General features: G+C 44.8%; 1 protein-coding gene across 1 annotated transcript in view; it reads right to left on the bottom strand.

The window, feature by feature from the left end:
• Positions 1-20379, bottom strand: part of LOC114769910 (CUB and sushi domain-containing protein 3-like) — a 324749-nt gene that overhangs the window by 130333 nt on the left and 174037 nt on the right. Inside the window, 5 exon segments of the mRNA XM_028963275.1 lie at positions 1073-1185; positions 1456-1559; positions 10741-10862; positions 16184-16308; positions 18390-18477. Of these exon segments, the coding sequence (XP_028819108.1) occupies positions 1073-1185; positions 1456-1559; positions 10741-10862; positions 16184-16308; positions 18390-18477 (552 nt within the window).

The following is a 20379-nucleotide window of genomic DNA, read 5'->3' as shown; positions in this document are numbered from 1 at the left end:
AAAAAAATTCACCAATACTGCGGCTGCTAGCAAACACCAAGTGTGTGTGTGTGTGTGTGTGTGTGTGTGTGTCTAAATGGGTTGTCAGCAGATACGCTGGCTGACGGAGCCCTGCTATTTTCTCCTTCCCAGAACCGGGCAAGACGTAAATGGATATTTAAGAAGCGAAGCCTCTCAAATGGCCAGTGATGAGGCTCTGGGAAAGTATTTACCGTTATAGATGTTAATGACCGGCGGGGAGAGGAGGAAGAAGAAGGACTGAGGACTGGATAAAAAAGCGGAACTAATTCGCGAAATGGAGCCATTTCGGCCGACCATCTCTCCCAGAGATATTATAGTAATCTGTTTTTTTGCACTTAAAGAGATTTTAATTTTTTTTTTCCCCCACCTAACTCGCCTCCCGTCGGCACGGCGCACCGTTCATCACTCAGACACTAATTTATTCCAAAACGCCGCGCGGGCAGAAGATAACCAGGCACGTGGCCGCTGTCGTAATTGTGGCCGGTGGCGTGGCGCACGGAAGGCCCCGACTCTGCATACTCACATTAGCCGCTGATGAACGTGGGCGCTGATTGGTCCTGTCACGGCATCACAGGTCAGCGCGTGTGACACCGCCGGCGTCGCTCGGGCCGGGTCGCTTTTTCTTTGTTTATTTATTTCTTTTCCGTTTGGCGCCCGCTCGTCACTCACTTTGACAGGAGGAAGGGACGAATCAGCCGCAGTGACACGAATTGGCTTCCGGTCCGACGCCCCGCCGATTTCCCCTGGCGCGGGCCGCGTTCCCTGCTCCATCAACGCTCGCATGCTAATCTTTCCGTTTCCAATACCGCAGTTAGCCATTTCATGCTAAGAAACCGCGGCAGACGTAGGCACTGGCTGAAGGAATTAAACGAAATCATCTACCGTTATGCCTCTAATTAGTCTTTGATCTGAGGCGCTTCATCATTCTCCCGACCCCCCTGGAGCAACTCAGGGTCTAGTGGTGTTTGAGCACGTGGGCTTTTTTCTCAGGCCCTCCAGACAGAAAAGGACGTGGACCACCATCCACCTGCGAGCCGCTCGAGGACCTCACCTTTGTAGTTGATCTTGAAGCCGATGGAGCCGACGCTCTCGTCCGACTGGAGGTGCAGCCACATCTGGTGGGTCATGCTGACGATGAGGTCGGGGACGAAGCTGCCCGTCAGACTGTGGGGAGAGTCAGGCAGGAGGATTAGACACTTCCGCTTATGTATCAACACACTTTCGTCACACTTGGAGACGTGAGATGCAGTAGGTGCGGAAGTCATTTCTGCCAATGTGTGAATTCACAATCCATCTTACTTTCAGCTGCTTTATGTTTTTACAACCAAAGTATATTTTGATATGCAAGTCCTACAAATCCTATCCAAGGGGTCACATGGTCACCATACACAGTCGAGAACGTGTGAATTCAGGAGGACATGTCAAGGTACTCACACTTGCAGTATTGTTGTGGGGTCCCCGACCTCCCCTCCATCACCAATGGTTAGTGTGTCATAAGCGATCTCCAGGTCAAACTCCTCAAAGTTAATCTGAATCACCTATCGCAACAAATTGGGAGAAATACGTCACACAAACCGAGTGCAGCATCTTTGCACCAAATTTACCTCAAACATTGAGTACGTTCTCCCGTTCTAGCGGACAAGGCCTATTTGATGGTTACAATTGGAGAGCGACATTTTACAAAATGGCAAATGAAAAGACATCTTCTGAAGACGTTGCTGTGAGCCCTCTGTACTTAAATATGGATTGTCCCAAAACATAATTAAATTCTGTAATGAAAGTCTGCCGATCCCCAATGTGCTTTCACTCTTGTATTGTAGTCCTGAGGGCTAATCGCTCCATATGGCAAAACAAGGGGGAAACATACCTTTCATCTGCTTAATTACCCTAATTACATACTGCACAATCAATATGTTCCTACAAATCTAGTTAGTCCAAGACTAGAACAAGAAGAAAACAAAGCACAGAGAAAAACAAGGCTTGTGCTCCAGCTCTACTATAGTCAAAGAGCTCTTTGTGATTTGACTTCCTGTCCCTATTAACCCATTCGGAAGCTCAGGCGGAACTTGGTTGCCATGGAGATGAGCTCAGCTGTGGTGCCGGTGTTGCTGGTTTGGCTTTTGTGGTGTGAACTGCATCAAAAAAGAGTGACGTTCTAATCCTATCTATCTATCTATCTATCTATCTATCTATCTATCTATCTATCTATCTATCTATCTATCTATCTATTAGTGATATTAGTGAAAGTGAAAGTGATATTAGTTATTAATTTAACAGTTGTGAGGCACCCAATCCAAATCCAGTCCATTACGCATATAAACTGGCTTGACTTGACTCCCTAGTTGAGCAGCTCCAGGAATCTGCATTAGCTTCCAAACAATGCCCATGTTGGGCAGTGATTAAGGCGGAAGAGTGGGCTATTGGATGGCCAAGTAATGAGCCCGTACAGGACAATTATTGCTCAGTAACAACGGTGAGGCTCAGTGGAAAAATGGTGATGAAAAACCTGGATGCACTTTTTAAACAGAAATTGGTTATTTGAATCCATTTGAATCTATGGGGCCATTTTTTGGGGGGTTTGGGTCACCGCCTAAGAAACGTTTTTTTATGTGGAGTGGAGTCCGCCGTGTTTATGACCTAACCTATAACGTAGCCTACGCGTTTGGGCAATGCGCACGTATGTCGCCTGGAATACCAAATGTGGTGGTTTTGACTCTGAAGTTGCTCGCACTGTGGCACCAAATGGCAGGAGTTCAGTTCAGAGTCTGTACAATCCGTGCCAGGGTGCAATGACTTATGACAACACGGTGCAATATGTTTTGCTTTTTCCGTTCCTTTGTCTGTAAATGCGAATAACAAAAATGAGCAGCATGACTTAGTTAGAAAAAAAAGAAATAAAATGAAGTATTGCCACAAACTATATCCCCAGAAACAGCCTGCAGAACTGGCCTCTGTCAACAAAACCTGGCTGATGCAACGGTGGCACAACTGCTGAGAGGTGAGACGAAAATAGGGGAAAAAGGTAACGTCAAGACCGATCCTCCGGCTGTCTGTCTGCCTGAGCGTGTCTGAGAGGTGGAACAGGTGGCCTGCCAGTTTAAATGGAATGTCTCTTTCTTTCGCCAACACACACACACACACACACACACACACACACACCATTATCTTGCTGATGATAAACACTTGCTGCCCTGCCTGCCTGAGCTGGGGCGGAGTGTGTACGAGGGGAAGGCACCAGCCCTCAGTCACGACTCCGGCGCTACAGTAAAAGTGACCCCAGAGGCGCGTAACGTCCCTCCGGGGGTGCAGTACGTCTGCGGTTGCCTGGGAGACGCGGGCTGTAGGGAGGTGCTGGTCCCCCCCTTCCTCTGGCCAGTCATTCTCACCGCACATTTCCCCACGAGATCAGATTTGTGGGCGCCCGACCCTCTCATTTTCACCGTCAGGTCCAATATACCAACACCATATTGAGGTTTCTTGTTCCGTTATCATCCCGTCATATCAAAGGCTCATTCACTGGCCAAACAAGGGCCAGGAGAAGGTCCTCATATTATCCGTTCCAACAAGACTGATATGATCAGGTCTGGAATAGAGTCTCAAGCCTCACAATAAAACAGGAGATTATAAAATGTCTATAAAACAATTCATGGAATCAGGGAGAATAATACATGGGAATGGCATTTACAGCATTATGTGCATATATCTAGGCCTTTTTCTTAATGTAACACTCGCTAATTATGATTATGAGCATTATGATGCCAGACTGACATGGCATGTTTTTTATAATAATGTGAAATGTGTCCTGAGGATTTTAAATAAAGAGCTTATCACCGGTTTAAAAACAGTCCACACAGCTCTGTTATCCTGCCGTTCTCTGAGCTTTTATTTGTCTCGTACACACGTATGATATGCAGTGAAATGCTTTTGCGACTGCTATTGGCCTCAATATTGCAAATATTCAAGTATTACAAGTATGCAAATATTGCAAATGTAAACAAATGAACAAATAGAATAGATTTATCATAGAGTACTTCTACTAAATGCATTTTTGGAGGCAATATTCAGTGGTAGTGGCCTAGTGGGTAAAACACTTATTACCATTGTGTCCCTGAGCAAGACACTTAACCCTAAGTGACTCCGGGGGGGGACTGTCCCTGTAACTACTGATTGTAAGTCGCTCTGGATAAGGGCGTCTGATAAATGCTGTAAATGTAAATGCAATATTAAGGTCGTTTTGTTAATTACATTTCTCACTATGTAGTACCTATTTGATGCAATGACCACACCCTCATGTGTCAAAAATACTCGGAACGACTGGCTTTAATTCTCCTCATTCGCTTCAGCATGAGCGCGCCAATGTCATTACTATGGCAACCCTTGTAGATACTGCCCGAAAATGAACACAAGGCACGAGCACAGATCCAATCAGATCTCTTGCAAATAAAATTGGGGACAGTCAGTCCTGAAGATCAGATCTGAGGAGCGGATTGAAAATTGAATTGTGTGCTGAGCGCATGCCGTATTAGAGGCACCGTACCTTCCTTGAGCAGTCAGCACTGGTAAATTGAAGTGGCCGAGGCGGCAAATGCAAAAATAACAAACCAACCCACCCAAAATTTTTTATAAATAAATAAAAAAATGTGTAAAAAATAAATGCTTGTCTATTCACTCACCGAATCGCTGATTGGTTTTAATCAGCTCTTGACCAGAAACCAGAGCATTGTGGGTAATAAAAAAGTGGTCTATCGTTATCTATCCAATAGACCATCGCACTCCATGCTTACAGGGGCGCTCTTCAAACACCACCATTTACATTTACAGCATTTATCAGACGCCCTTATCCAGAGCGACTTACAATCAGTAGTTACAGGGACAGTCTCCCTGGAGCAACTTAGGGTTAAGTGTCTTTCTCAGGGACACAATAGTAGTGAGTGGGATTTGAACCTGGGTCTTCTGGTTCACAGGCGAGTGTGTTCCCCACTAGGCTACTACCACCCACAACTCGGGGAAAAAAACGTGATCACATGGTTTTGATCATTGACATACATATATACACACACACACACACACACACACACACACACACACACACACACACACATATATATATATATATATATATTTATGATGCGGAAAAGCTGCTAGGAGGCGCACTGCCGACTCCCACACTGCATCAAAGGAATAAATAATAGAATGAGTTTGGGAGGGCTGAGAGTATTAAAAAAATAAATAAAAATCAAGCGGGGGACACCGAAGTGACGCCGGTGAAGTGATTTCTGGGGACATAATGTGCCATGTTTCATTTACGCACCAGCAGTTCCCAGAAAAGATCGGATTGTACTTTGCGGTGTAACAAAAACACGTTTCATTCGTGTGCCGTAGCACGAGAGGCTTTTGTCACAGGGCAAAGTTTTATAAAGCATTTATAAAGTATGTTTGATGAGCAGCACTTGACTCCGAGGACAGAAAGACACGGTGCAATTGTAAATGTTTGACAAGACTCTACGGTGACAGAGAAATGGATAGAAGTCCCATCAGCGCTGCTGTGCCTGATGCACCAACGTCACGCCTAAATCATATATGATCCCTGATCAGCGGGGTGAGATCGGGCCTGGCGAACTCTTCCACTGTGTAAGCGGGCTAGTAAATTCAGAGCCACTTTTTACCGCCGCGGCGCAGCATTTTACAGGAGTCGAAACTGCGTCTTATTCAGTGACATATTCTGGATTTTAAAGTAAGCCGATTAGAAATACAGTCGGTACAATGACAAGGAACATCCAGCTCTTCACAAAAGTGAAGGAACTTTTTAAAACTTTAGGAGACACTGAGGACACTGCTTTCAAACTGCCACTAAATGGCTCTTTTCACCAGCGTAAGCCGTCCTAAAGGTTGACATAAATGAACACATACAAGAACGAACCGCTTGGTACCATCTGGATCTGGAAGAAGAGAAGCCCAAAATACCCCTTTTGCTGGTGTGCAGAACCGGATCTACATTTACCTTTTCAATGGGAGGAGGATGATGATTGACAGCTCACACACGCTACTTCCATCAGCAGGTAGTGTTCCTTTCTTTTGAAAGTAGTGCCCTAATTCATTACTAACCGGACTTACAGATCATAACTTCTTCTGGTTCTGGTTTCATATACAGTACAGGCCAAAAGTTTGGACACATCTTCTCATTAAATGTGTTTTCTTTATCTTCATGACCATTTACGTTGGTAGATTCTCACTGAAGGCACCAAAACTATGAATGAACACATGTGGAGTTCTGAACTTAACAAAAAAAGGTGAAATAAGTGAAAACATGTTTTATATTCTAGTTTCTTTGCTCTGGTTACTGCTTTGCACACTCTTGGCATTCTCTCGATGAGCTTCAAGAGGTCATCACCTGAAATGCTTCTCCAACAGTCTTGAAGGAGTTCCCAGAGGTGTTTAGCACTTGTTGGCCTCATCCCGTATGTTACTTTTGTGGGTTTTTTCGCATTCAACTTATCCTGAAGTTCCACACTTCTTTCCGGTGGCATCACATATAACTATGACCTTAGCCATTATACCGGAGGTTAACAATCCTAGAAAGGCATCCGTCTCTCGCATGAAGCCAATGAGCCACGGGCTTGGCAGTTTCTGCCTGATTCCCTTTGCCGTGCAGGCCTAATTGCACAGCTCCAGTAAACATCTGCATATGAACTCGCGAGGAGGCAGAGTAATGCCTGGTAATTAAAGCTGCGCATATCTTAAAGCTTGTCCTTCATGGCGGCGAGGGCTGGGAAGAGCGCAGAAGAAACGGAAATGTTGTGCCTGGAATAAATGTAGCCGAGCTGTAAATATCATTTTTTTCCCCATTAATCCACTGGGTATGTTTGTTTGTTCCCGCCAGTTTTGGGAATTGACATGTTCTGAATTTACCTTCGCATTTAAGGTGCTCCGTGTGACACCGATGCCACCCTGTCCCTCCGTGTGGGGCGAGAAACGTGGCAGAAGGAGGGGGTTGTGGACCAGCATCTCATAAATTGAACTAAACCCTAACATCTAGCCAGTCCGCTTTCACTCACGCTTATTCATTTTCTTTTTTATTATTATTATTTTTTTTTTTTAAACGGGGGATGGGTTGCAATAGAAATAAATTGGCTGCCAAAAATAAATGAAGCAATAATGCTGTGCGCTGTAAGCAGCCATTAGCCATTTCTCACTTCAAGGAGGGCGCAGTGCTCAAGTCAACGGAGGTTTTTTTTCATTCTTACAAAATCAAGTCAGCGCCCCTCAAGTGTGGTGAGAGATTAAACTCTTTGGATATGTCGCAGCACCTCCTTACCCCGACCCTGCCTTCACCACTACGCGAAATTGATGGTTTTCTGAGAAGTTGCTTTTTAACACCGAACCAGAAATGGCACAGTAATTACGAGGTGATTAAAGTGCATTTATTTTGAATTGAAAAAAAAAAAAAAGGTTTGCAAATCGCTGTGCATTAGAGAACGGGTCCAGAATGCAGCTTTGAATGGAAAAAGATGAACGTCAGGCTCACTTCCTTCACTCAGTTCAAAAAGACTCTCTTGCCGCTATGCAGCTATTTGTCTTCCTTGAACAGATAGAACGAAGAAAAGGTTACATATTCTTTTCCGAAACAGTAGGCTGCAAAAAATATATATGTTGCCATTTTATATGTTGCCATGTGTTTGAGTTGTCAAAAGTTTTTGTCTGAAGACTGAGATTTTATTTATCGTAATTTCCTACTTTAGTTTCTCTTTATTCTAATCAACATCAGTTGATTACATGTTAATTTCCTTTTTTATTGTCCAATGAAACAGTGTAACGAAGCTACACTTGCCTTAAAACTGAGATTTTATTCATTGTTATAATTTCAACTTTAGTTTCTCTTTATTCTAATTAACATCAGTTGGTTACATGCTAACTTTCTTTTTTATTGTGCAATGAAACAGTGTAATGGAAGCTACACTTGCCTTAAAACTGAGATTTTATTTATCGTTATATTTTCAACTTTAGTTTCTCTTTATTCTAATTAACATCAGTTGGTTACATGTTAATTTCCTTTTTTATTGTTCAATGAAACAGTGTAACGAAGCTACACTTGCCTTAAAACTGAGATTTTATTCATTGTTATATTTTCAACTTTAGTTTCTCTTTATTCTAATTAACATTAGTTGGTTACATGCTAACTTTCTTTTTTATTGTGCAATAAAACAGTGTAATGGAAGCTACACTTGCTTTAAAATAAACTACAGTTCAAAGTTTGGGCACATTTAGAAATGTTAATGTTGCATAAATGCACAGAAGCCAGTTATTAGAGTTAAAACATGGAATACCGCTAATGTTCATTGATTGTTAGGACACCATTTTAATGATACAGCGGACAACAGCTGCAACGAAAAACAAATTGCTAATGGGTAGTTAGAGCCATTAATCATGCTATCCATTATCCACTGAAATAAAACAGTAACATAAAACATATTTACCAGAGTGTAAAAATTTTCTTGAATGTAATGTACTAAATATAAAAGGTAAAAAACATAAAAGCGTAGAGAAGTTCAAATGGAGGCTGTAAACAAAGTTTTTCCAATTGGCAAAGCTTCAGACCTTTCAAAATGGTCAAATGCCAACCCTATATCTAGCCTCATTTCAAACAGAAATACAAAAAAAAAAAATCCCTGTTACCCCACAAGGCATGCATCCGTCCATTACATCCATCACTGTCCGGGAAGATGTCCTCACAATCTCTTAACGGGCATCTGAACATTTGGATCTTGCTTTGAGAGCCTTGAAGTCCTCCTGCTGGCCCTGAGCTTCTTTCAGTTAACGCGCGCGTAAATGGAAAGCCGCGGGAGAAGATGAGAACTTTAATCATGGTTATGGCCCATATCGTGTCTACAGGGCCACGCCAGAGGACTGCAACCTGTTAGAGGTAGCGTTCAAAACTGCTGTCCGGCGGTATAAAAATTCTTTATGGACAGTGAGCGCAGACAGGTAGATTGAAGGTCGGTGGACGGCTTGGGGAAGAAATTGGTTTGTTGGGCTAATTTATTGCAGGGGGGGAGTGGATATTGTCACTCCAGAAAAGTCAAAAACCCCGAAGCTCTAAAACAAGGCCTTGGCAGGGACCGGGCGAGAGGAGAGGAGCTGACTTATTTTTCACCGCGTGCCGGGACTTCGGCCATTTTGGAGATGCATTGCAGTTTCACCGAGCAACGATCTACCCGAATCCATTATGAGCTCGATTGTTTGGGGGACAGAGATGGCTGGGCTGCTGTCGCGAGCTCGATTTTGGGATGTCAGATGTGAACAGGCGTCTTGTTGTATGTTCATCAGTCTAAGAAGCCTTGCAGAAGATCTGCGGCATCGAAGACTCGTCTCCCTGTTTTCCCCCGATAACACTCCCCCCTCGACCCCTCAGTTTATCACACCACACAGTTTTATACAGTTTTGCACAGAGCGGTAAAAAAACAAGTGTGTCATCTCTGTGGATAAGTGGGTAAGACACTCGCCTATGAACCAGAAGACCCAGGTTCGAATCCCACTTACTTCCATCATGTCCCTGAGCAAGACACTTAACCCTGAGTGTCTCCAGGTGGGGGACTGTCCCTGTAATACTGATTGTAAGTCGCTCCTGATAAATGTAAATGTAAATCTAACAAATGGGATAAACGTAAATGTAAATGTCACCGATTCAGTCCTGAATCGGAAGTGCCTCTGTGAAATGGCGGAAATCCTTCATACGCGGATGGTTCCTGTCTTTTTAACACGCCTGCATTAGAAATAATGACAGTTGGTATAAATTTGTATTCCTGACACAAAATCATATTGATTGAATTTGTGCCGCGGTTATTTTTAATACAATTTAATTCTGCTAATTGAATTGCTGTGGCTAAAAGTAGAAATAAATATACATATCTGACAGCAGTGTGAAACTCTGTGCCAGTCATGTTTTTTAGAGAGCCCATCTAATATCTGTAAACTTCACTGAAGCATGGCCATGAAACCAGAAACACCCACAGATAAAACACCACAGTGGGCACCCGTATAACTATTTTAACCAACGCACCCCCCCGCCGGGCCAGCGGGACCGCGAACAGAGGCTGAAACGGCCTCGAGGTCTGCACCGGCATGGGAACGGGACAAAAGGAGAGGAGGAACCGACGATGAGGAGGAGGCCAAGTCTGACGGAACGGAGGGCCAGGAGGCTGGGGCCAGCCAAAGAGCTGACACGCGCTCTCTGTGCCGCGATGATGCCACTGACCCTGGGAAGGAAGCACGGTGGAGTGCGGCCAGAATACAGATCAGAGCTTCTTATGGATGAGCTGCCCTCCTCCGCCCTCGCGCCCCTCACTCACGGCTGCCGAAGGAGGTTTCACTCCATACTGATAAAACATGGATGCCAGACTTGAATTCCAAAGCATTTCCAAAATATTTCAGAAGTTGGTATTTGTGCATCCATATTTCATGCACGGCCTACAGAAGTATTATAATGTCTTAATGATGGTTGTCAATCATTTGGACTCCTCCCATTTTAACATCATTAGAAATTGTGTGCTGGGTGACAAAAATAATTGCACACCAACAAACAAGGTAGTTGGATTCTCTTCTTCATGATACAGATAATCACCACAGGGATCTTTCTTCTTTTGTAATAATAATTCCTTTAGACATTAAGATGATTAACATGAGCAGGCATTGCATGTTAAATAACATTTTGGGAGTTCATACCTTATTTGGGTTGCTAGCAGTGACGATCCAAACACACTGGGAGTTGCTCTCATATTGTATGGGGAAATTAGGGGACGTGAACGTTCCCGAGGGACCCTGGAGATTGGAGCCACATGTCTTCTCTGTGAGAGAAGAAGAGAGAAGAGAGAGTTAGAACAGACTCATATTTCTCAGAGCACAAACAGGCGCGGCCCGGCATTCCGATTGGCTGAGAGCACCCCTGGGGCTGATGATATGTCACAATAATGTCATGTCTTGAAACGTTATCCCACATCATTACATGGCTTATTGTCACGCGACCTGCTTCTTAGGAACAGCTTTATGTATTTTTGGTTATCTTTTCCACAATGGAAAAAAATATTACAGCAAACGACTATTGAAAATTCCTCATGCAGCCCGACCCTGAATGTGTTGTGGCTTAAATAATTCTGGTTGTGTTTGTCTAATACTCGCCGACACGGGTGACTCAAATAACTTTTTATAACACCATGATTGCAGCACTGTCGGCCATGACCGACTCTCATTTGTCAACCATTAGCCGTCCAATCAGGGGCCTCAGACGGCTAACTTGGTGGCAGCTGAACAAGTTAATTTCAAGCTAGGCTTAACCAAACACACCCGGGCCTGATTTATCAAGTTAATGGAGGAATGCCAGTTATAATTTGCTAAATGGACCCGCTTGGCTGCCTTTTCCCAAAAGCTCCTGACAGTGATATCAAAAAAAAAAAAAAAAACTATTACCCGCCATAAAAAAAAAAAAGAAGAAGAAAGACAGGAAGAACAATGAGGGCGGAGGGGGATATCGTTTATGTATCCTGGAATGGCGCCTTTCTTATTTTGTGCATTCATCACCGCCGGTGCCAAAGTGACAGTGTTTTGATGAAAGACAAGGAGGCATTATCTCCAATGGCAGGAGGCTTTATCTGCCGCTGACATCTTGATTGCTTTTGTAAAATAAATCACTCATTATCTCTGAGCGGAGCAAGGGACTACATGGCCCCGCAGGCCCGAAATCCGCGGGATGAACCGGCAGATGCCGACGCACTCTGCACCCCGGCGTTCCCGCCCAAAGCCTGTCACGAGGAGATCCAGGCCGAGGACACTTCTAATGTCCCGGCGTGCCAGAAAATAATATAATATAATAATAATACAATAATGTCAAGTGTTTGTGTCTGCAGACCCCCCCACCCACCCACCCACCCCACCCTTAATGAAATACTGCGATAAGTGTCATGCAATAATGAGAATTAATTACGATCCTGTTGCTAGGAACAATATTACAAGACGTGCGTTGATTAACTGAGCTGTTCATCACTTCATCTGATGCCAACGCTTAAAAGGTTGTTTCAGCGAGATGCCGCGGACAAAACGAATAAAGTCTCAGTGCTTGTTGCTCTTATTCGCAACTGAGGCATCGTGACGGCACCAGGGGCATAACGGCCGATTGCTGTTTAAGACAACGTTTTATTGGATTGGTACGGGCGTGTCATGTTAAGCCGGTTCACCAATCAGAAATCTTTAATAAATCGGCTTGGTTAGCATGTTATAAAAGAAAAAAGAATTGCTTGGTCGTGTCATATCAGATTTTTTTTTTCGTGGTAATCCGAGATTTTGAATAGCCTTCATAATACAACAATATCAAGTACATTCAAAACGTTTGATTTTTTTTGTACCAATATTTGTACCAATACTTATACCGATATTTGCATGTATAGTCAACAACCAACAGATGAACTCTGGATCTAAGCAAATCGTGGAATCCTAGACACAGGATTAACTTTGCGCCGATGCGAGGTCCACAGTCATTGTTTCAAACTTTTGATTTGGGTATAAAGGTATGTAAGTAAATTTAGGTTAATTTAGTACAAATGTTCTTTGGTGCCAAACCAAAACCAAACCAAAAAAAATAAAATAAAATAACCACACCCCTCTTTGAAGGTTGCCGGTTCGAATACCGATCCGCCAAGGTACCACTGATGTGCCACTGAGCAAAGCACCGTCCCCACACACTGCTCCCCGGGCGCCTGTCATGGCTGCCCACTGCTCACCAAGGGTGATGGTTAAATACAGAGGACACATTTCACTGTGTGCACCGTGTGCTGTGCTGCCGTGTATCACAACTGACAATCACTTCACTTTCACGTTCACGAGAACGCAAGCAGAATCACTGGAATTTATTATTAACTCTAGGCACCCGTGAGCTATCCTGGAAATATAGATCTAGGCAATTTTCTGCATGAGTTCGAGTGGCATCACACTTAATTAGTTTGCGCAGCCTGTAACCGCGGGAGCAGACAAGACACCCGGGTGACACGGAGGCCGCGACGTAGCGTGGAGCGAAAGGTCAGGGCGGCGACGACAGAAGGTGGCAGAAACGTTCACTCGTTTCCCCCACCGACCTCTCCGGGGCCGCTTGGGTGAGCGGTGGGGCGCAGGCGAGGAGCGCCGTGGATGCGTGTTCGTTTCACGGGGACGGACTTGTGTGCTCTGTTTGCAGGAGAGCTGGGGGGGGTTTCCCGCCCGTGCTTGTCTCCCCAGCGGGACGCCTTGTTCTCCGGCGCTCAGAGGCACCCAGCGGAGAAGGCAGCTGGCCCAGGAGCCCGGCGGGGGCCCGGAGCTCACAAATCTGCCGCGAGGCCCCCGTCCTGCGGGGATGGCCGGCGAGCCAGATTACCCCCCGCCTCTCCTCCTCCTGTCCCGCCATTCTGCCGTCTTCTGGAGCGATTGGTTCGGTGGGGACACAAACCCATCAAAGCCCCAGACCCTAATCCACTCCCGAGCGTCATTCACAGCCGACTTTTTACGGACCCAAAAAAATTCCGGGTCTCGCCGACTAACATCCACCAACCCGAGAACGCTGGCTTCCCCTGGCACGCTCCGCCTGACAGCTCAATTACTGACTGCTAAATGAACGGCCTTGGCCTTCGCGCCCGAGCCCGTGGCAAACGCGGCGCCGATAGAAATTATCTATAAAATTAAGAGACAAACAATTCATTACCCGCCCAACGACATCCTGTCAGTATGTATCCTATCTTCGCAAGTGAGGGAGAGGCAGATTTGTGTAGTGGCCGAGGCATTTATCCAAGCCGGCGAGTAAAGGGGAAACAGAGTTATCTTGACGTTTCCTGCATCTCGCCCGGCCTTGATGATGCACGAATGCACTTTTGTTCATTTTTTTTGCCACCAGGCAGTAAACTTTATAGCTCCTCACCAGATATGTAGCATGTCAGATACCCTGGTGGCACTTTGTAAGTGTCTTTGACCACGTTCGTGCAGAGTGATTGCCGGTCAATGATTGGTTTGTCTAAAAAACCTATCTTCAAGTCATCTTAAAGTCTGAACAAGGCTTTTAAAGAGGATAAAACAGTGTACACATATTTTTGTTGTTTTATGTCTCTTACATTTACATTTACAGCATTTACCTGACGGCCTTATCCAGAGCGACTTACAATCAGTAGTTACAGGGACAGTCCCCCCCTGGAGACACTTGCTCAGGGACACAATGGTAGTAAGTGGGGTTTGAACCTGGGTCTTCTTGTTCATGGGCGAGTGTGTCACCCACTAGGCCACTACCACCACAATGTCTCTTGACATTGAAACTGACCTCTGTGGCGGGAAACAAGTCAGTTCGGCAGAGGGAATAAGGATTAGGCGCATCACGGCGCAGGAACCTAAAAGAAACCTGAGACAATCGGCACCAGGAATGATCAAATGACATTGTTAACCCCCGGATCAAAGCACTCGTCTTTTCCGGCGCACCCGGGCGGCGAACGTGCACAGAGCTTAGGTGGGACGTGGGAGTCCAGCCTGCAGCGAGTAAACCTGCCAGAGATTTGCCGCTGTGAGTGGCGGCTCAACCCGGTGCTGATCGAAACAGCAACGACCCTTTCGACCCTCAGTCGCCTGGCGAGGAAGCGCGGTTTCGTTCGGTTTCCAAGAAAAACATGAGCACAGCAGCGCCGTGTGTGCAAACAAAAGACAACCGGCATTAACACTTCGGCGACATTTGTCAGAGAACAGTTATGATAAAAGTCCCCAGAATGGTTGGCACACTGGCACCATCTGTCTGTTTTTCATCTGGCCATATGGCTCCCTGTTCCCTGACGTGCCTAAAAGCCGAAGTTCTGAAGCTGAAGGAGTCAACGGCGGGCACAAGGACGTCAACAGCTGACAGTGGCCGACATTCCTAGGTCATTTGGCAACACACTATGTCAAAGAGTGCCAGGAGGCAACACCTTTTAGCCTTTGTCACAATAAGCTACCATGTTGATTACATTCAAATTTACGTTTACAGCATTTACCTTATCCAGTGCCACTTACAATCAGTAGATACAGGGACTGTCCCCCCTGGAGACACTCAGGGTTAAGTGTCATGCTCAGGGACATGATGGTAGTAAGTGGGGTTTGAACCTGGGTCTTCTGGTTCATAGGCGAGTGTGTTAACTGCTAGGCTACTACCACCCCTGCCACTTAAAACTGATTATTAATTTTAAACAAGCAGTGGTGGCTTAGCGGTTAAGGAAGCGCCCCCCGTAATCAGAAGGTTGCCGGTTCGAATCCTGATCCGCCAAGGTGCCACTGAGCAAAGCACCGTCCCCACACACGGCTCCCCGGGCACCTGCCATGGCTGCCCACTGCTCACTCAGGGTGATGGGTTAAATGCAGAGGGCAAATTTCACTGTGTGCACTGTGTGCTGTGCTGCTGTGTATCACATGTGAATATCACTTTTTTTTTTAACTATATCCGTTTTCTTTCTATTTTTTAGCTGAGGGAATCTTTCTCCTTGGCACATGTTAAGAGGCCCACTAGAGCGCGACCCGCTCACTGTGTGGCACTCGTGTTCCGAGTGGTGACAGTCGCCATACAAGACTGATAGCAAATTTGAACGTCTGCTTTTCTAATTGGTGAGATAGTAATGTCTGCATGTTTGAGGAAAACAGTCAGGGTTGCGTGCTTAATTAATGACAGCGGAATGTCCCAAGGGGCGGATGGTGGTGAGACACCAAGACAGTAATTACGTCCGTGCTTCTGCCACCGCAATTAGTTTGACAGTCTGAAGCTGTCAAATGGGAAAATTCCATCGTTGCCATCATTTGGCCTTCATTTCAATACCTGGGCAAAGATCTCGGGGTGAGGTAAATCCAGAACCACCCACAAACAAGCCACTGGCCTCGATGTTCTACTGTTATTGGAGGCAGACATCTTTGCCTCAGGACAAAGATGTCTCGACTTTGCCATCGAGACATCTTTGCCTCAGGACTAGGTGAGAATTTTGAGTGGCAGAGATTTTCTTTGTTTATAAGGACATGATAACTAGCGAAATATGATTTTTGTAGCTGACTAGTCTCATTTTATAAATCCCGTGCATTTCTATTTTTTTCCTTTTGGGGTGGTTAGATTTGAAAATGAACGATAATCAAGAACTGCTGGTCACTCGCTCACCTTTGCAGACGGGACGGTGGTCGCTCCATGCTGCAAACACCTCGGCCACCCGCTGGCAAGTTATGGTCTTGGAGCCCTGGAGCACGTGGTCCTCATCACAGGTGAACTGAATCGTGGCCCCAATGCTGTTGGCACAGTGGAAAAAATAGGAAAACACTTCTGCAATAATGACTTTGTCTCGCCCTTTGGGATAAACAGTGCTCTCCTTTGTCGTGCATACGGAAGGTATCGCACTTCCAAAGCTCTTTGAATAAGCGAGTGCATCCTTCACCCAATTATATAAATGAATGCATTGCACGAAAGCAATAAACTCGTCATTAAAACAACGTTTTTAAAGAATGTGCTAAAATAAGACCCATTTTTCGCTATAATCTCTTGCTGGCACCTCACCCCGTTTGAAAGGGATTTTTTTTTTCTTTTTAATACAAATAGGTACAAATAGCTCAAAACAATTACATCAGCAACGCAGCTTGAATCAGTGGGGTTTAATTGGCCTCTGAGCTGTACCCATATGCAGGTTGTCATGTTCCCCGCGGAGACATTATTAGCCTGACATTGGAACCGGCCCTTTAAAGAGGACGATATTTATGATCGGAGGGACGGGTGTCATTATCAAGTCCCGCTATATTAATGACAGGAGTCACTCAGCCAACTGCATTCATAATAAAATGCCAGCCGATACTCATATTCAACGTCCTTCAGCAATCTACCTGATGACACCGTGCTTAAGGTGTAATACAAAGTGAATAAGCTGTTATTATCATATAATTGCGTTTAGCAATTGTGAATCGACTTGTCAGTTGGATTTGCTCACCCCAGTGCATGACTGGCGTGATATTTCAGGGACAAAAGAAGTGTGACTTCTTTTTATGAATTTGTCATTTCAGATAAAAGGATCTGACAAATGAATTGAAATGGAAACGTAACAAAAAGACGTCAAAATGTCTTAGGTACGTGACACCTGACATCAACTAGAATCAATGCGTCTAAATGCTCACGTCTTAGGGTGACAGAATTCTTTTGTGAAGCCGTTATACCAAATTACATGCACCGTCAGAAGAACGTACAAGGAGGTTACAATCCAGATGTAAGATCAAATTTCAGACTGGCACAGCATTACATGCCAAGTCTGGTTCTTGTTCGCTAGTGTAAAAGACATTCTCATTCACATTAACACAAATTAACACAGATTAAACCAGAAGGAAACGTGATTTTTTTAATGGCATCGGAACATATCAGGAACTGGAGGAAGGAGCGTGCGGCAGAGCTCCTCACATTTTAAACTCTTTTCAGAAAAGCATCATTAAAGCGTTCTGGCCGACAGAAATAATCACACCAACACAAGGGGGAATTAGATTCTACCTGAGGACACTAGTGAACGGGATTCGTGCATACTGCTCTGCTTAGCGCGGGCTGGAAAATAGTGCCCTCCGCATATTTCCATATGCAGTTGAGTTGCGTTATCAAATTCGTAGATCCTGCACACTTTACTGGTTTTGCAACTGAAATGCACGCTGACCCGTGTCATTAGGTGGAAACTGTGAAGCATGTGCAGAGCGGCTGGTTATGTATACATACAGGAGTACTTTCCAGTAGCAGTTGCATAGTCTAGGACACTGGCCTGCTAAAACTGGGATTGTGGGTTCGAGTCCCATCCGGGGTGATAAATGGCAGAGTGGCCCATAACCCAGAGCCCGACGGATCGAAACCATCCTCTGCTAATTTCCTATTAGACGGGGCAGTGGTGGCCTAGCGGTTAAGGAAGCGGCCCCGTCATCTCTGCCCACCAAGGGTGACGGTTAAAAGCTGTAGAGAAGCAATTTTCCTTCAGAGATAATAAAATTAAAAAAAATGTTTTTAAATCTGGGTGCAATAGGAAGTTTGATTTAGGTAGATTTATACATGTTTATGTCCATTTTTAAAAGTCAGAATTTAGTTTCACACATCATGTACATGTACTGACCATCTTTTTTTTGGACGATTTGGGATTACGGGTTCAGTTGCCCAAATATCTGATCATTATTGAACAGATTGAGTCAGTTGGGATGTTTTAAACCTGAGCAGCAGATGTCCTCTACACTGTGTGGCCGAGTGTCAGTGTACAACACATCATTAGGAGCAAGTCATAAAACTGTAATAAAGATGTGCATTCCGCTCCGCTGGGACGGAGGCGTGAGGGTCACTCCTCATCCCGCAAGGCGATTACCTAAACTCGGCGCCGATGCGCTCGCCGTTCTCCGGCTCCCCGGGGTCCGGGCAGGAGTTGGAGGCCTGTTTGATGCCCCCCTCGTTCACTACAAAGTCAAAGAGGAGCAGAGGGTTAAAGGCCACGGGAGGCGCTCGCCAGCTGGGGCTCGGACTTCAACCATGCCGGCCTCATGCCACGCCACTTCACAAAGCATCCGCACATCCAGAAAAACACACAAATAAAAAAAAATAAACCATCCCTGTAAGTCCATATCTATGATCAAGTGTGCATAATACTGCTGGAAATACGAAAAAAAAAAAAAAAAAATTATACAAATAAAAAAAAAAAATATATATATATATTCGAAAGAGAGGTAGAGAAACCAATAGAGAGAGAAATAAAGCAAAATAATCGGTTGAGTTGCTTCTAACCTTCACATTTCCATCTGAGGAGTTTTGAGGGGAAAAAAAACAAGGCATGGACCATGCGGCGGACGACGTGAAGATGAGTTTGATCACGTTCCATCTGAGAGTCCTGTGTCAGCTTTCATTTTCCCTTTGAATGCGCTGGCCTGGGCCGCAGACCCTATTAGCATGGCCTGGCGTGCTCCTCACACAAATACGACGCGCTACAACCTGATGCTCTGGGCTCTGCAGAACCAGATGTAGGGTGCCTACGGCTTCAGACCTCAAAAACATAGACGGAGAAAGCGTGCCCGGGCGATAAAGGGTCTCCAGGGTCCAAAAGCTCTTACCAGCAGTAACCTTTTCTCTGTTGAGCGGGGCACTCGGTATCCAACGGTTCAATGCTGCTATCATTATGGAGAAGGGTCTGTGTCATTAGTACGCGCCTGTGGAAGCCAAAAATGGGATTTCTTGGGACATTAAAAATAAATTTTTTCCGACGGCGAGCCCTCTGGATTGAGACACTGGAATCAGTTACGATGAGCGGCCTCCTAAATATCTTATTTAGCATAATGAGCATGGAACATTGGGAGCAGTGTTTGGAGGTTTTTATGTTCGAATGCACGCTACTGTCTGTGTCACATGATTTCTGTCATGATCGTTTGTGTTTGCGTTTCTGAAATTCGGAGGGTTTAAATGAGGCTTTTCTTCCCCATTTGTAGCAATGAAAACGTCTCCAGGCCAACCCCAGCTGTGAGCCCAGAAACCGATAAGTATCATTCCTGCGTTGCTTCTCTCTTCATGGTGAAGGTTCCTGGTGATAAGAGGAGATTTTTATTCTAGAACTCCACAGACGACGTTCTACAACTGTATGATCAATCGTGTGAAAATGGTGATCAGTCCTGTACATTCAGTAAACTAAAATGAATCAGCACTGGCACTGACAAGCACTGAGAAGTCTTCTGAATCAGCAGAAGAAAACCGCCACTGAGCACTTTAACATTTGAAAAAAGAAAGTCAAAAATATCTAAATATACAGGGTGGGCCATTTATATGGATCCACCTTAATAAAACGGGAATGGTTGGTGATATTAACGTCCTGTTTGTGGCACATTAGTATATGTGAGGGGGCAAACTTTTCAAGATGGGTGGTGACCATAGTGGCCATTTTGAAGTCAGCCATCTTGGATCCAACTTTTGTTTTTTTCAATAGGAAGAGGGTCATGTGACACATGAAATGTATTGGTAATTTCACAAGAAAAACAATGGTAACTTTATTCTTTCAGTTTCTGACCACTTATAAAATAAGTTTAAACACTGCCAATGTAAAATAATGTTTCAGGTAACTGAAGGCAGTTTGGGTGGCAGTTTCCTGGTTTTACTGGGTGGAACGTACCTTTTTTTTAAGAACAAAGCCTGTGTTGAAGTAGTCTAGTTAATGATGCAGCATTTCACAATAACTATTGTCGCATTGTTGCCTCTCTGATATCTTCAGATTCTGGAAAGAGCATTAACACTATGCATCTTACGGCGATTGGCTTTGTGTACGTTTTTGTAACTTTGTAACATTCAACGGGCTGGAAGGCGTCTGCTGTAATACGCCA

This window comes from Denticeps clupeoides, chromosome 20, assembly GCF_900700375.1.
Source record: "Denticeps clupeoides chromosome 20, fDenClu1.1, whole genome shotgun sequence".
Classification (NCBI taxonomy): Eukaryota; Metazoa; Chordata; class Actinopteri; order Clupeiformes; family Denticipitidae; genus Denticeps; species Denticeps clupeoides.
This window is presented reverse-complemented; position numbering and strand designations above follow the sequence as displayed.